This window comes from Odocoileus virginianus, chromosome 9 (genome assembly GCF_023699985.2).
Source record: "Odocoileus virginianus isolate 20LAN1187 ecotype Illinois chromosome 9, Ovbor_1.2, whole genome shotgun sequence".
Taxonomy (NCBI): Eukaryota; Metazoa; Chordata; class Mammalia; order Artiodactyla; family Cervidae; genus Odocoileus; species Odocoileus virginianus.
Genome location: NC_069682.1, coordinates 22,658,205 through 22,673,527, shown reverse-complemented (window position 1 = coordinate 22,673,527; position 15,323 = coordinate 22,658,205). Strand labels below are relative to the sequence as shown.

Here is a 15,323-nt window from a genome sequence, read left to right as displayed (position 1 = left end):
GCTGCCTTCGCGATACTGCATGCAAGGTAGGCTCCGGAGTCACAGACGTCAGACACTGGACGGCCCAGCCGAGGAGCCCTTTCTCCACCCAACCCCACTGCATAATTTCTTTGGAACGACATAAGCTTCTGGAAGTTCCCTACGGAAAAGACAAGTCTATTATAAACACAATCAAAGGGAAACTGCTCAGAGAAAATCTATTACAACTGTCTTAACAGCTCCCAACTTTTGAATTCGAGCATACAGAAAATTCTCACAGCTTCATCTCTCCTCTCCATGGACAAGTGCTCCTCTGCTGTTCCATCCGGGAAAAAAAAAAATCCCCAAACTGCGATTTAACTCTCAAATACGACCAAACCTGCCTCCGACGCCTATGCCTCGTGGAATCCCCCCAACCAATGAATGAAGTGTTGCCGTCCCCGAGAGACCTTTCCAGAAAGAGCTCCTCTCTCCCGCGGCTGGAGCAGTGAGCACGGAAAGCTGCTTTGGGCGATGTATTTGTCACTGCCTGGAGATCTAGCAAATACTGACGGCTTACGGGGCTACCAGTGTAACACCACCCCGCCGCTTCTTTGGCTGCTTAAGAAAATCCTGCCAGAGATTTAAAAAAAAAAAAAAAAAAGTCCAGCCTACAGCTCTCCACTCGGTTGGGAAAACGCACCACCCAAGAAATACGCCTTTTCTGTGCCAGGCGCTCGCTCTGCAGTTATAAAAAGCAGCAGCCAGCAGCGAGGCACACGCGGAACCGTAACTCCATCTTTGAATGAGAGCCTCTTACTTACCCGGCATCTGTCTGCTGTCTGCTGAGTAAGGAAGGCATGGCTCACATTTCTGGCTTTCGTTTTCTTCCATTGTCCCTGCCTCCGGCCCAGGCTCCTCTCTGGTCTTTAAACTTCAGAGCGCCGTTCTGAAAAAACGCTTCCAGAAAGCGCCTGGAAAGGGGCCCGGGGTGTGGGGAGGAGGGGACGGTGCGAAACCCCACCCCAAACTACTCTCCACTCCGGTGCAAAGTCTCTCTCGCCCGGGAAGACTGCATTCCAGCGCCCGGCCTCCCGCGTCCCTCCGCGCGCGCGCGTCCCCGGGTCCGTCCGTCTGTCCGCCCGCCGGGTCCCTGAGGAATGCGGGCTGGGCCCCCCGCCCGCCCCCGCTCCGCGCGCTTCCCCGAGGCCCCAACAGGTGATGCGCTGTCCAGCCCGGGACCCACGCGGGCCCCCCGAGGCAAACTGCGGCGACTCCGCAGCCGGGGAAGGAAAACATGGCCCGGGATCGCCTGCAGGAGCCTTTGCTGGAAGCCGGTTCTCCGTCTCTTTCATCTCACAGAATCAGCCTCCCCAATAGGCTGATATCCTGAAAAAGGAACAGCCGACTGCGAAACGTCCCAAATTTCAGTGAAATCCCTATTAAAAAGGGCAACGAGAAGGACAGGTTATATGCTGAAGGTTCTTAAGTAAACACTTCACCAAGCGTTTAGAGCTTGATTAACAGAGAGATACAGCTGACTTTACACACAGTCAGTTTCAGTCTCTTCGGCTGGACTTTACCAAGTTTGCACTCCTTTGCCTACACTTTCTGAACAGTTCCTCCTCCCCAACACACATAAACACACTCACGTTGATCACAGATCTGAAAAGTAAACTAGTAAAGTCAACCTTCTGAATCTCTCTAGTTCATTAAAATATCAGAAAGGCACTTCAAATGCTTTTCTTTGGATGGGCAGAGTTGCATCCAGCATACTCATTCTCCCTTGAAACTACCTACAAACATTTATTTTGTTCTTTACCCGGTCCTTGAAACACTGGCCGATTTCCCAGAAAGTGAAAAGAGGAGGCACAGTGTCCACAAAAATTAAAGGAAAAAAAAAGTGTACATAAGCTGTGCAATGTACATGCTGCTATTTCAGATATGGGCAAATCACACACTGCCTAGCAAGAGGGTGATCTTTTAATCTGTAGGAGCCGCATCGTTTGGTAGGGGGAAGGAGGATGATTAGCCTGCTGACCATAACTTGGCCCAGTTTACATATCATTCAGACAAGGTTTTAGATTAATTTAGATGAAGATTATGTGCAGAACAATGACTGGCCTATCCTCCAGACTCTGACCTTGAGTCACTTTTGTACTTTGGCAATGTGGGGGACATATTTTGGCCATTTCAGAGAGAAAAGATTTGGAAGCCCATGAAGGACAAGGTCATCATGCAGGAAGTCATATCAGGTCATCGTGCAAGGTCATCACATCAGGAAGGAAAGAAGAGATCCGCTCAACTCCTAGAAGGATTTTTCTTGAAACCCAATAAGATGTTGTGGATCTTCTAGAAAGTTAAAGCCAAGCCCAGTAGCACTGAAGGCAGGCAACTGGGTTGACCTGGGCAGTCAAGGACCTCGTGACTTTGCAACAGGCTGACCTGGTAATCTTGCTTTAAGGAGGAACTAATCATACACACTTTCTGTCCTGGTGGCCTACAGCAAAGGCCAGACGAATCTCCTTTTAACCTGGTTATTTCCTTTGGTTCAGAGGGTTCCTGAAGGAGGGATCTGAATTCAGGCCCCCAGGTCCAGATTATCTGGGTCCTTGTCTAGCTGTTGAGTATTTGTCTTCAAATTATTAATGCCAGAAAGGATGGGGCGGGGTAGAAGGAGCGAGCATGGCAGGGCAGCTCCAGATGTCAGCCTAAACCAGATGTCCCTGGGCTTGCGGCTGTGACACCAACCCACCTTGATTTGGTGTGTGGAGAGCCTATTCCTGGCAGTGTCTGCCTGTCTCTTGACACAGTATAAAGGCAAAAACCCCAGGATGAAGGAGACAGCAAGGCGCCTACAGTGGCGGTCTGTCCTCAACAATCTGTAGCACCCAGTCCTACCCAGGGCTCTTCCAGACTAGCTCAACCCAGGCAGAAAAGAGGCACATTTAGAGGCAGATTCTGCTTGCCTGGGACTGTTTGGAAAGTGTAAGGGCAGATAAGCTCTCTTGTCAATTTCAGATAAACCAGATGGGGGCTCTCCCACCCATCTCGCACTCTGCTTAGTTCCCCGGCAGCCCAAGGAACCCCCTTGGGTCACTATGTGTCCCAGCCCAGCAACCCTCCCCTCCCCCTCAAGCAAAGCCCTCCCCTCCCCCTCAAGCAAAGCTGACTCTGGCCTCTGAAGACATTCCTTGAAGCAAGATTCTTCAGGGAGTGCACAGAAGAAAAAGGCATTTAGCAATGAAGATACTTAACATAAATCATTAAGAACCATGAAATCTAGATATATATTTACGGTAAAGCACGTTCTCTTGAGTAGTCAAACTTTCTGATCGTTCTATGGGGAAAAGCTTCTATTGTACTAGTACTGGCCCTTTGTTCCTCCTCGAGAACAGGAACTGAAAACACTTGGAGAGGCTCTGTATTAATGCCACACATCACTCCCCAAAGCACAAAGCCCTCGCTAAGAACTTTTTGCTGATTGTCAGTTTCTCTGAGCGGGGTCTCTGGCAAACAGTAACCCTTTTCTGCAATCTCCATTAGCTTAGTAATTCAGATCTTCATGAAACATACTATTATTGTCATTGCTGTTACTGTGGGATGTTCTTTCTGGAAGAAACACTATTTGAACTAGATGTACATGAAGCTTTTCGGCTTCATTTAACGTCTGGGTTAAAAAAAATTGCTATGACAAACCAACCTGCCTACTGCCAGACTTTGAAATTTGTTGTGAAAGGCCTAAAGAAAGCAGGAAGCACTTGAAATGTGAATTTTCCCACAGACACATAAAGACCTACAAGAAAGTTACCAGCAGGCTGTATTTTCAACTCCATTTCGGTTAACCAGGAAAGGTACAAGACGATTTCTTGGTTAATGGCCACATACGTTGGCAATTCATGATTCACAATGAGCTAAGACACAGGAAAGTATCATTCAAAAAGAAAGACAGCTGATGAGATACTAGTGATGTAAGGAGAAATGGTGATTTTTGCACCCAGAGCAAACCCATTGTTGGTTGTGATAATGCAATTTCAATAGGCATTACCATGATGGACACTAATCACAAAAATCATAAATATCGTGTATGACTTCTGGGCAGGCATATTTAATTATAGGGCTGAGGAAAGCATGTCCGTTTTCTTCATCTAAGTTTTTCAAGAAAAAATCTCTAGAATAAGCATTCGTGGAATCATGCTGCTATGTTTCAATTTTTTTCTTTTCTGTTTTACTTTAAATCCTATTAAGAACAGGATAACTTAAGATGATATGACATTGGGACACAAAAGAAATAATTAATGCTTGCTGAAGTCATAAAATGTAATCTTCCAAGGTTTCCATAACTGTGAAAATCAAACAAAACAAAGTGAAAAACAAGCCACAATGTTTCAACCAGAGACCTCAGGTCTGTTGTGTGATGCATCTTCTCTTCTAAAGGACATGCTGTTGTGTGTCACTCTGCAAGTCAGAAATAAAGGACTTTTGACAACTGGGAAAACGTTTGCTTCAATGGATGATCTGGTGAATGAAATGCAAGATCTTCAACCCTCCTGTTGCCAGCAGTGTGTCAGCTGGCTAGGGTGACGGTATACTTAAATATAAACCAGAGCACTTGTGACAGGGAAAGGAGACACCGTTAATAATGACAACAGGACAAGATGCAGAAACTACGACTGTCCCTGGCAAGCCAGCACAGATGGTCACCTAAGTTCAAGATAAGCCCTCCGTACTGTGCGGTTTCCAAATGTGAAATGAACATGATAATTTCTCCAACACAGACCTCACAAGAGAAACTTACATATTAATTAAATGTGTGAACTTCATCTCTTTATTACAAACCCCACCAACAATTTCACATCGGGAAACACATCACAATACAATATCCTGCATGATTCAGTCATCAAAACAGAGTTTTCCTTTCTGTATCTAGGACAAAGATCTCACAGATGCGACCAGGTCATCATTTATAGCTCCAACCTTCTCTCCAGAGAATTACCCATCTTCTTCACAGTTCTTAAAATCCTAATTGCTGCAAGGAGACCCTGCCAGCCAAGGATAAGTGAGGTGGCCAAGAGCCTCCCCCGTCCCCCCAACCTCCTCACGTCTCTCTATTGCGATGTCCTGGAACTTTCCTCCCCTACATCGTAACAAATTCCTCATGTGGATATAAATATGAGCCACACTTGTATCCAATGTGTTAATGCTTTAAGCAGATTTGCTTTCTTTTCCAGAGAATCCATTGATGTTCATTTTTATAGGGGTTTCTTTTTATCTCTTTGAAGTTGGTAGATGCTAGAGAGAACAGACCTTGTCTACACACCACTGCAGCGATGTTGTCTTGTGTGCACCATGGTGGGGAGGTGCCAGACCCTGGTCACTGCAGACCCCGTCTGGATCCTAGGTGGAAGCTTTTAAGTGAGAATCGCAACTTGTAGATGCTCGCGCCTCTTCTACCAGAGCGATCTAAACCCCAACGTATTCTACAGAATTCCAGGGTGGAATCCACAGAATGTGAGAACGTCCACAGATGTAAGCGCCCTGCTGGCTGCCTCGCTTTTCCCAGGAGTGCCGTTATGAACCCTTTCAATATGGAATATTTGGTGAGGCCTCGATGGAAAGAGACTTCCCGGGCCTATTTCTGCTTTGGGCTTGTCCACGTGGCTTTCCTCAAAGCAGTGAGTTCTTGGGAGTGGAAAGGGCAATGAGAACTACAGGAGCCAATCACAGAGCCAGAAGGCTGGGATCCTGGGGTTCCTTTCTCCCCACTCGCCTCTCCCATTCTGCAGATGAACAAACTGAGGTCCGGAGTGTTAATGCCAGTCAGGCTCCCATCTCTCCTATATTGTGGTCAGCCTTTGCCCTGTTATACTTGCTAAGTATTTAGGATTTTTTTTTTTTTAATTATTGCAGTATAGTTGGTTTACATTGTTGCATTAGTTTCAGGTGTATAGCAAAGTGAATCACTTTTGACGGTGTTGATTTAGTTGCTACGTTTTGCAGGCGGAATCTTTACTTAACTGAGCCACTAGGGAAGCCCATACATATACATATATCCATTATTTTTTAGATTCTTTTCCCATATAGGTCATTACAGAGCATTAAGAAGAGTTCCCTGCACTACACAGTAGGTCCTCATTAGTTATCAATTTTATATATATAGTGTGTATATGTCAATCCCAATATCCTAATTTATCCCTCCCCTCTACGTAGGATCTTTTATCCTTTTCTCTCAAAACTGCCCAAGGGAATCTCTCAATTATTCCAGCTCCTTTTGCTCTCCTGAAATGAAGAATCAAGTCAGGGTTCGTAAAAGGGAGTGTATACTTGGATTCTAAAATCAGTCTCCCCTTGACCATAGCATTGGGTCTGGTAATACTGGGGTTGGGCGTGGGGAGCACTGCTGTAAAGCCACGTGGCATCAGGCCTTGCGTCATTTCTGCTCATCAGGACCTGGTGTGCATGGTGTGTTAGCCACTGGGCTGCTTCTGCACCACCGTGGACCATTCCAGGAGGGCAGGGCTTCCCTGAGCAGATGAGGCTGGGACCAGCCATCAGAGATGCTGGGAAGGAGCCCTGACTGGCCAGGAGGGGAAAGAGCCTGCGAGGTGAGCTGGGGGAGACATGGCCAGTAAGTCACACCTGTCCAGCACAGGGGTGAGGCGTGAGGGCTCTGAGAGTCCTCCCTGGAGATGACCTTGATTCAGCAGAAAGCAGGGTCTAGACCTGCCTCCTGCAGCCCAAAGCAGGTGGGGGGATCCTTATTGCTCCCTACCTTGAGCCTCTGCCCCCACCTCTAGAAGTCAGAGCTCCTCGCCTTCCCGACCAAGGCAGGGAAACTCATTTGAAACTGGACTGATGGCCTCCATATGCTTTAATGCCAAGCATACGCTGAACTAGACTTTATTTCAATAAAGCATTTAATTTTTTTTTCAGTTTAGTCATCAGTTCTCAGCTTTGGTGAGTAATAGCCACAAACTTTATTTGTAAGAGAACCATAGACAGCAGAGAACGGAAGGGTCAATGCAAATACATGACCCTTCAGTTCACCCCAAGGGGGCTGACAGGTGTGTATGTGACGCAGAGATGGCGCAGAGCTGGCCACGTTCACCCCACACATGCAGTGCGGCACTGTGGGAGCTGCGAGGGCACGGGGTTATCCTCAGCCTCGGGGCACTCCTAGGATGCGGGGTGCCCCCAGGGGCGCAGGATGCCCCAGGGTGGGGGTGATGGATGCTGCAGCAACCCACCCCACCCCGAGTGTCAGCTCTCCAGCATCTCCACCCTCTAGTTTTATAGTCAACTTTTGAAAACCAATCACATGCTTCAGAACTTAAGTGTTTTTACAGTGATTTCATTTTTCTCTCTCCCACCCCAGCCCCCAGAATTTAAAGGACAGGGAGAACTTATATTTCGTGCAGATGGGAAAAGCAGTTTTAATAATGAAGGACCTGATTTCTGGAGCCAAGTGGGTGTGTGAGGTGCTGACCCTGGGGTAGAAGGGGGATGTAAATGAAGATGCCCAGCATTTAGCAACCAGCCACTCCATGGCTCAGCTTCTCTGCCTTCTAGCTCCAAGGAATTTTGTGTTCATCCCCACGTGCATAAAACTCAGTGTTTCCCAGATTATGCTGTTTTGCTATTGAACTCTCCTTTTGCAAACTTTATATGGACAAGGCTAAGTGGGATCAAATATAATTAGAAGTTGGGCAAGGGTTTCCATAACACTATATTAAGAGTCTAATCTGTGTGACATGATTGATTTCACAGCTGCAAGGAATGAAATGATAACAGGTAGTTTCTACTGGTGCCTCACATATACAGGTACCTCATTCAACACACCCACACCAATATGCATAAGACCCCAGGACCCTGATAAATGGCAAAGTGTACACAAAGCAAAAAGAGGATCAGAGAGCAGTTGGTGATATTTCCAGGCTTGCCCAGCTCACAAGCACTTTCTGAGGAAGTTTCTGGGGAAGTTTCTCTATGCCGCCGCCAGGCCTGACCTCCAGCAAGTGGGGATCAGCAGCTACTGTGGAAAACTGTACAGATGTTCCTCAAAAAACTAAAAATAGAATTACCACATGATACAGTGATTCCACTCGTGGATATATATCCAAAGAAAATGAAAACACCAATTCAAAAAGATATATGCACTGCAATGTTCATAGCAACATTATTTACAATAGCCAAGACATGGAAGCAACCTAAATGTTCATCATTACATGAGTGGATAAAGAGGATATGGTATATACACAATGGATTGTTACTCAGCTATAAAAAAAGAATGAAATTTTGCCATTTGAAACAACATGGGACCTGGCGGGTATTATTCTTAGACAAGTAAGTCAGAGAAAGACAAATATTTTATATCTTCACCTATATGTGGAGTCTAAAAAACAATTGAATGAATATAACAAAACAGAAGCAGACTTTTAGATAGAAGATACACCAGTGGTTACAGTGGGGAGGAGGGAAGAGGAGCAAGATCGTGGAAGGGGATTAAGGAGTACAAACTACCAGGTATAAAATAAATAAGATACAGCACAGGATGTAATGTATAGCACAGGGACTATAGCCCCAATACTTTAGAATAATTTTAAATGGAGTATAATCTATAAAAATATCAAATCACTATGTTGTACATCTGAAACTAATACAACACTGTAAGTCAACTATAGTTCAATTTAAAAATTTTTTTAATTAAAATAAATAAAAAATTGATGATGGGGATGCTGACTGGCAGAAGATTGATAAAATAAAGACCATTTTGAGGGCTCTTGCATTTCAAATGAGATATTTACCTTGCAAACTGTAGGCAATGAGGGATGAATGGAGCAAATCTGAACTTTAGAAAGTTTATGTTGGCACAATGGAGGCTAGAGTGAATGGAGGGGGGGTTCGAGGGGGAGGGGCAGAGATGAGCTTCAGGGTAATTAGTCAGGAACTATAATAAACGAACCGTTTCATGGCGTGTCTGCTGGAGTCACGGACAATGTCTCTCTGTTACCCTTTCCCGCCTTCTCCATGTTATTTGTTCACAAAAGCAAGTGCCCTGCCATCCGCCCACCCTGGTTTAAAAATTCTCCCAAGGAGAAGCTCATCCATTTCACACAAGTTTGAGTCACTATGACACAGAAATTACATAGACCATCAAACCAGCCTCTGCATTTATCCAATAAGAAGAAAAAGTCAACAACAATAAGCGTGGCCTGGTGAACAAAAAATCGAAGGACAACAAAACAGAGGCAGGCAATTAGTAATTTAAAAAGTGCTGTTGGGGGGGACTTCCCTGGCAGTTTAGTGATTCAGGCGATTCCTGATCAGGGAACTAAGATCCCACATGCCTTGCGGTCAAAAAATTTTTTTAAAAAATTAATTAAATAAATAAGATGATGAAGATCCCACCTGCTGTGTGGCCAATAAATAAATAAATGAAGAGATGAATGTAGATAGTTTCAAAAGGTCATATTACTATCAATGGCACCCCACTCCAGTACTCTTGCCTGGAAAAGCCCATGGACGGAGGAGCCTGGTAGGCTGCAGTCCATGGGGTCGCTAAGAGTTGGGCACGACTGAGTGATTTCACTTTCACTTTTCACTTTCCTGCACTGGAGAAGGAAATAGCACCCCACTCCAGTGTTCTTGCCTGGAGAATCCCAGGGACGGGGGAGCCTGGTGGGATGCCGTCTATGGGGTCGCACAGAGTCGGACATGACTGAGTGACTTAGCAGTATGTTTATTAAACAAAATAAAAAGGGCTGTTTGGGGGACTTCCCTGTTGGTCTAGTGGCTAAGACTCTGTGCCCTCAACGCAGAGGGCCTGGGTTCCATCCCTGCTCGGGGAACTAGATCCCACATACTGCACCTAAAGATTCTGGGTGCCACAACTAAGACTTAGAGCAGCCAAATAAATAAAATATTTTAAAGTACTGTTTAATTTAGGTTCTCAACTTATGTGGAGGCAAACTCTTGTTCACTCTTGAGCTGTGTGATCTTGGGTCAGTGGTTTTTTTAACCTCTCTGGGCCCTGGGGTTTCTCATCTGTAAAATGAAGGCTTTAGGCTGGATAAATACTGAGCCCTCTTAATGATCACCTGATATCTCAGTTCTTCCATTACTGTGTTTCCAGACAAACCAGGTTAGTATTAGGAAGGAAAGGTAATCACTCAGACTGGCTCCTCTTTGTTCTGAAGCAGCTCTTCCATCCAGAGCCCCAGTTGGACTGATGGAAGTGAGCTTCCTGCCACTTATGCTTTATTCTCAGTGTTCTTCCTGGAGCCCTAATACTGTCTACACATACACACTACAGCCTAGTTTATTTTTTTAAAAAAATATTTATTGATTGATTTGGCTGCACAAATAATATGTATTGATTTTGGGTCTTAGGTGCAGCACACAGGGTCTTTGATGTCTAGTTACAGCATGCGAACTCTTAGTTGTGGCATGTGATATCCAGTTCCCTGACTAGGGATCGAACCCAGGCCTCATGCATTGGGAACTCGGAGCCTTAGCCACTGGACCACCAGAGAAGTCCCTACAGCCAAGGTCTTGAGGCCTCATCTTTGCAAAGAGTCTGGGCTCTAAAGTGAGAGAGACCACATAGCTTTAGGCACCTTGAGCTGCTAATATTTCTGCATGGAGGAAGCACAAACTGAGTCCAGGCCTGAGTCTCTGCTCCATCCATTACTTGTTATGCCAACCTGGGCAAATTATTTCAGTTTTCTTGCTAAAGATGGAAAAAATAATAGTATCTACCTCACAGGGTTATTCTGAGGATAAAGAAGAACAGAACCTGGCACATCATAAGTGCCATTTTAGTGTGGTCGATGAAGAAGCAGAACGTGATAGGCAATTCATCAATCTCAGTGATAACATGATAAATCAGCCTTCATCATCCACAAGTGGGTCATGATCCCTGAGAGATCCAGACAAGTGACTAAGCCTGGTGGGTCTAAGTAGAAAGCGATATTGCTGGGAAGACCCCAAGATCCTTTGGTGGTCATCAGGCCATTCCCACATGGTGACACACATAGCCATTCCCTCTCTACTCAGTTCAGGGAATTTATTTTGGCACTTTTCTTCAATACCCATAGGGCTCTCAACAAAGATAAAATGTACCGACCTTAGTAACCTAAACATAATGGAAATACCAAGAACAGATTTGGATGGGGCATGCCCAGTGACATCACATTTGTAAGACTGATTGGGAAAGTTAGAACACATTGAAATTTAGTGTAGGAAGCACCTGCCAGGAACAGCTTGTTCTTCCAGTTAGAGAGACTTGGGGTCCCCACCCTTGCCCCACCAATAACTTTTCTAAAAAGAAAAATAGGCCTTTATAAAAGCATTTTTACTTCGTATTGAGACTAAAATCCAATTCATACAACCCTAGGCACCCAAAGAGAATCAGCCAGAGAATTCTACACAGCTGAGGGGGGCAGGATACCTGGAATCTAATCAACACAACACTCTGAACACACAGGATGGATTTATAGTATGTTTAGAAAGGAATTTGGTCACCTCAGGGCTCCCTGATTTTATGAAGGGGAGAATCCATAAGCAACACAGCACAGGAGTAGATTTCTATTTTTGGATATTGCTTCAAAGGTCCACAAACCAATTCAGAACACCTATAGGATCCTGGCAGGGAGGTGATGGACAGGATGCGGGAGTGATGGTGGATGCTGCTGGACAGGTAGTGGTTAGTTCCACAAGTTCCACACAAAGAGCTTGCAAGCGGTATAGAGTCATGATCTGTGTTTTGGATCAATTGGTGTGGAGAGTGGATTTCAGAGAAGCAGGAAAAGGGACTACACTAAATGTCTATTGTAACAGTTCGGGAAAAGAGATATGAGAATCTGAACTTAGGAGAAAGTAAGGATTAAAAGACCAGCCAGTGCTTTTTTTTATCATTTAAGAATTTATTTTATTTATTAAGTATTTATTGATTTGAAACATGAGCACTTTTAAATTTCAAGGGAGGACTTCCCTGATGGTCTAGTGGTTAAGAATCTGCCTGCCAATCCAGGGGAATGGGTTTGATTCCCTGGTCCTGGAGGATTTCATTTGCAACTAAGCCTGTGGTCCACAACTACTCAGCCCAGGAGCTGCAACTACTGAAGCCTGTGGGCCCTAGAGCCCACGCTCCACAACAAGAGAAGGCCAAGCACTGCAACTGGAGCAAGCCTGCATGAAGCAATGAAGACCCCAGTGCAGACAAAAATAAATACACAAATAATCAAATTTTTTACATTTCAAGGGAAAGTTGAAGGCAAGTTTTCATTTTTAAAAATTGAAGAATAGTTGATTTACAACATTGTGTTAATTTCTGGTGTACAGCAAAAGTGATTCAATTATATATACATGTATATATACACATGTCTATGGGCTTCCCCAGTGGTTCAGCAGTAAAGAATCTGCCTGCAATGCAAGAGCGGCAGGAGACACGAGTTTGATCCCTTGGTTGGAAAGACTGCCTGGAGTAGGGCATGGCAACCCACTCCGGTATTTCTGTCAGGAAAATCCCATGGACAGAGGAGCCAGTGGGCTACAGTCCACAGGGTCACAAATAGACACGATTGAAGCAACTGAGCATGCATGCATACATATAAGTTATTTTTTGTATTCTTTTCCATTATGGTTTATCACAGGATATTGAATATAGTTCCTTGTGCTCTGCAGTAGGACCTTGTTATCCATCCTCTATATGCTAGCTTGCATCAGGAGCAGGTAGATTTGAGAATGACTTTAGGAAGTGAGACTGGCATGATATAAAGATGAATTGCATGTGAAGTGGCAGAAGTTGGGAAGATAACCTCATAGAGCTGAACAATCTTAGGGGACATATCAACATCTCACCTACGTTTTTACACTGATGTAGTCAGGTTAGGACTACCACAGACAGACCCAGCTCTTTCCAAAACAACTTCGCTCTTCTGGCAGCTTCCTGTTGGTATGTTTTTTTTCCGTGTCAGTAACCAGCATTACATATTCTAGGAAAAGGGGGAAAATTCAACATTCTGCCAAGGCCCTCATTTTTTTTTTTTCCATAAAGTTAGGATTAGCTCTAGGCACATCACATGGCATTAATTTTGCATTACATGCAATCTGATTGATTACGGTGTACCAAATTACAAATAGCTGCCAAGAAGTCTCATGACCATTTATCAAAAAAGACACTGTAGGTATGAGTTATTAAAAAAAGGATGTGGCAGAAAAACTGGAGTTCAACTAAAAACATATTAGTCATGTAGGTCCTTTTACAATTCTAAAATTTCTGTGCCTAGTGATGTGTCCAGGTTGCCTTGGGTGTGATTTCTAGAGCCCTGTGTAAACTCTGGTCTAATTCCACATCATAACAAAATGCAGTAAGTCCTCTGCCTATGAACTTTCAAGTTGTGCACTTCCAAAGACTTGACGTCAACATCAACATCAGGCGTGTTCCATCAACATCAGGCATGAGTGAAACTGCAGCTTGCCCTCTGTCTCCTGTTGCTGGCAATAATTCAGCTCCACCATCTCCTGCCTCCTCTCCCACCTCCCGTCAGTAACCCTTCTTGCCTGTTCTCTCGATGCCAGTCCCTGTATGCCAGCTGTTTATCATAATACTACACTATAGGGACTAAAAATGCTTTCTTTATTTTTTGTGTTTGTTTTTTATGTATTATTTGTCTGAAAAGTATTATAAACCCATGAAAGTACAGTCCTATATAGGCAAATGTGTTAGTTGGGTACCTGGGCTAACTTGGACTTACAAACAAATTGGACTTATGCACTCACTCTCAGAATGGAACTCCTTTATATGTAGGGGACTTACTCTATGTCAGCTTTATGTCCAGTACTGAGCACAGTGCCTGACCTATCGTAGGCATTCCGGAAATGTTTATTGAATGAATGAATGAAAGTAAAAGGCAACTGTGGGCAGATTCAATCCTCAGGACCTGAAACCTGGCCGAGGAGTGTCTGGCCCATGAATTCAGAAGAGGACACAGAAGAGAAGCATGGCCATCTACACCTCTTCCCTGGATCCAAGCACCTCTCAGGCTGGCTTTGGGGTTTAGGATCTGCCTGGACCCACATCTTCTCAAATCTTCCTTAATTATATCACTCACTACAGAGACAGAGCAATTAGTCCAAGGGCACCAGAGTGTAAGGAGCAGGAATTTAGCAGGCATTTGGCCACCAGAGGGCAAGAGAGTCAAAAGCCTGCTCCTGCTCCTCAGTGCTGCCCCTGGCAGGGTGGAAACTTCTCTCCGCATTTCTTTTTACTAATTGTCCCCAATACTTGGTACAGCGGGAATTCTAGTATGATTTAACCCCCGAGCTATTTACAATATCCACCTTGGGCAATGCTTTCCTTTTTTGCTAATAACCATTTAAAAAAGAAACCAGGATACAATCAGGAACATTTTCCAAGGTTGACCAAGCAGAGCTGGGTAAGGTCACTTCTTTGGGCAGCAATTTGCTTGGAAACTTTGAGGCTGGGCATGCTCCTGAGAATGGCTAGGAGGTGTCCCCAGAGGCCGGTACGTCAGGTTGGGGTGCCAGGTAAAATATAGGGTGCTCAGTCAAATCTGAGTTTCAAATAAGCAATGAATATTTATATACTGACCACACTGTGAGGCATGTGGAATCTTAGCTCCTGAACCAGGGATTGAACCTGTGCACTCTGCAGTGGAAGTGCAGAGTCTTAACCACTGGACTGCCAGAGAAATCCCAATAAATACTTTAAAATATAAATCTGCCCCAGTGTGGGGGTCAATCTACTATTTTTATTGAATCCAGCCACCCTTCCTGTGTGGAGTGCAACTCTTCCTGCACCCCCCAGGTAGGTGCCTCACTCATCTGCCTTAGCTCACACCACCTCCTCTGTCCGGGATGCTCAGCCCACGTCACCACCCGATCATGCTCCTTATTCAAGGTCCGGCTTGAGTGTTGCCTTCTGCTTCCTTTTCAGTGCTCTTAGGGCCCCGCATCCCTACGTGGTGATGTGGTTTACCACAGCTGCCTAGCACTTCAGGTTGGTTGTGTGTGTGCCATGGGATCAGTGATGCTCAGTGGGGGCCGGAAGGGAGGAGACAACTTTGGTCATTCTGCAGATTCCTATATATGGGAGAAAAGCAAGGATAGAAACTGCTGTACTGGCTTCCCAGCCCTCCAGTCTCCCTCCCGGGCCTCCCTCCGGTCCGCAGCTCTCCTCTGTGTTTTCCAGGTCTAGAACACTGACCAGCTAGTCAAAGAAACTCAACATAAATTACATTCCTAAAATAATTTAATCAGCAAAGCCCTAGTTCTTTGCTATTAAGGAAAAAAATCTCCCATGGCTCCCTTTCAGGCCCATTTTATCTCTCAGCTGCCTATCC

General features: G+C 44.9%; 1 protein-coding gene across 14 annotated transcripts in view; it reads right to left on the bottom strand.

Annotated features, from left to right (window-relative positions):
• Positions 1 to 15,323, bottom strand: part of KIAA1217 (KIAA1217 ortholog) — a 521,587-nt gene that overhangs the window by 344,667 nt on the left and 161,597 nt on the right. The window contains exon 1 of one of the 14 annotated variants that reach the window (XM_020882319.2): positions 783 to 1,044. The exons of 10 other annotated variants lie outside the window; for them this stretch is intronic. In XM_020882319.2, the coding sequence (XP_020737978.2) occupies positions 783 to 852 (70 nt within the window). In that variant the 5' untranslated portion in view covers positions 853 to 1,044. Of the gene's footprint in view, positions 1 to 782; positions 1,045 to 15,323 lie in introns of those variants that run through there. 3 more of the 14 variants (XM_020882307.2, XM_020882304.2, XM_020882305.2) reach the window with 3 other exon arrangements.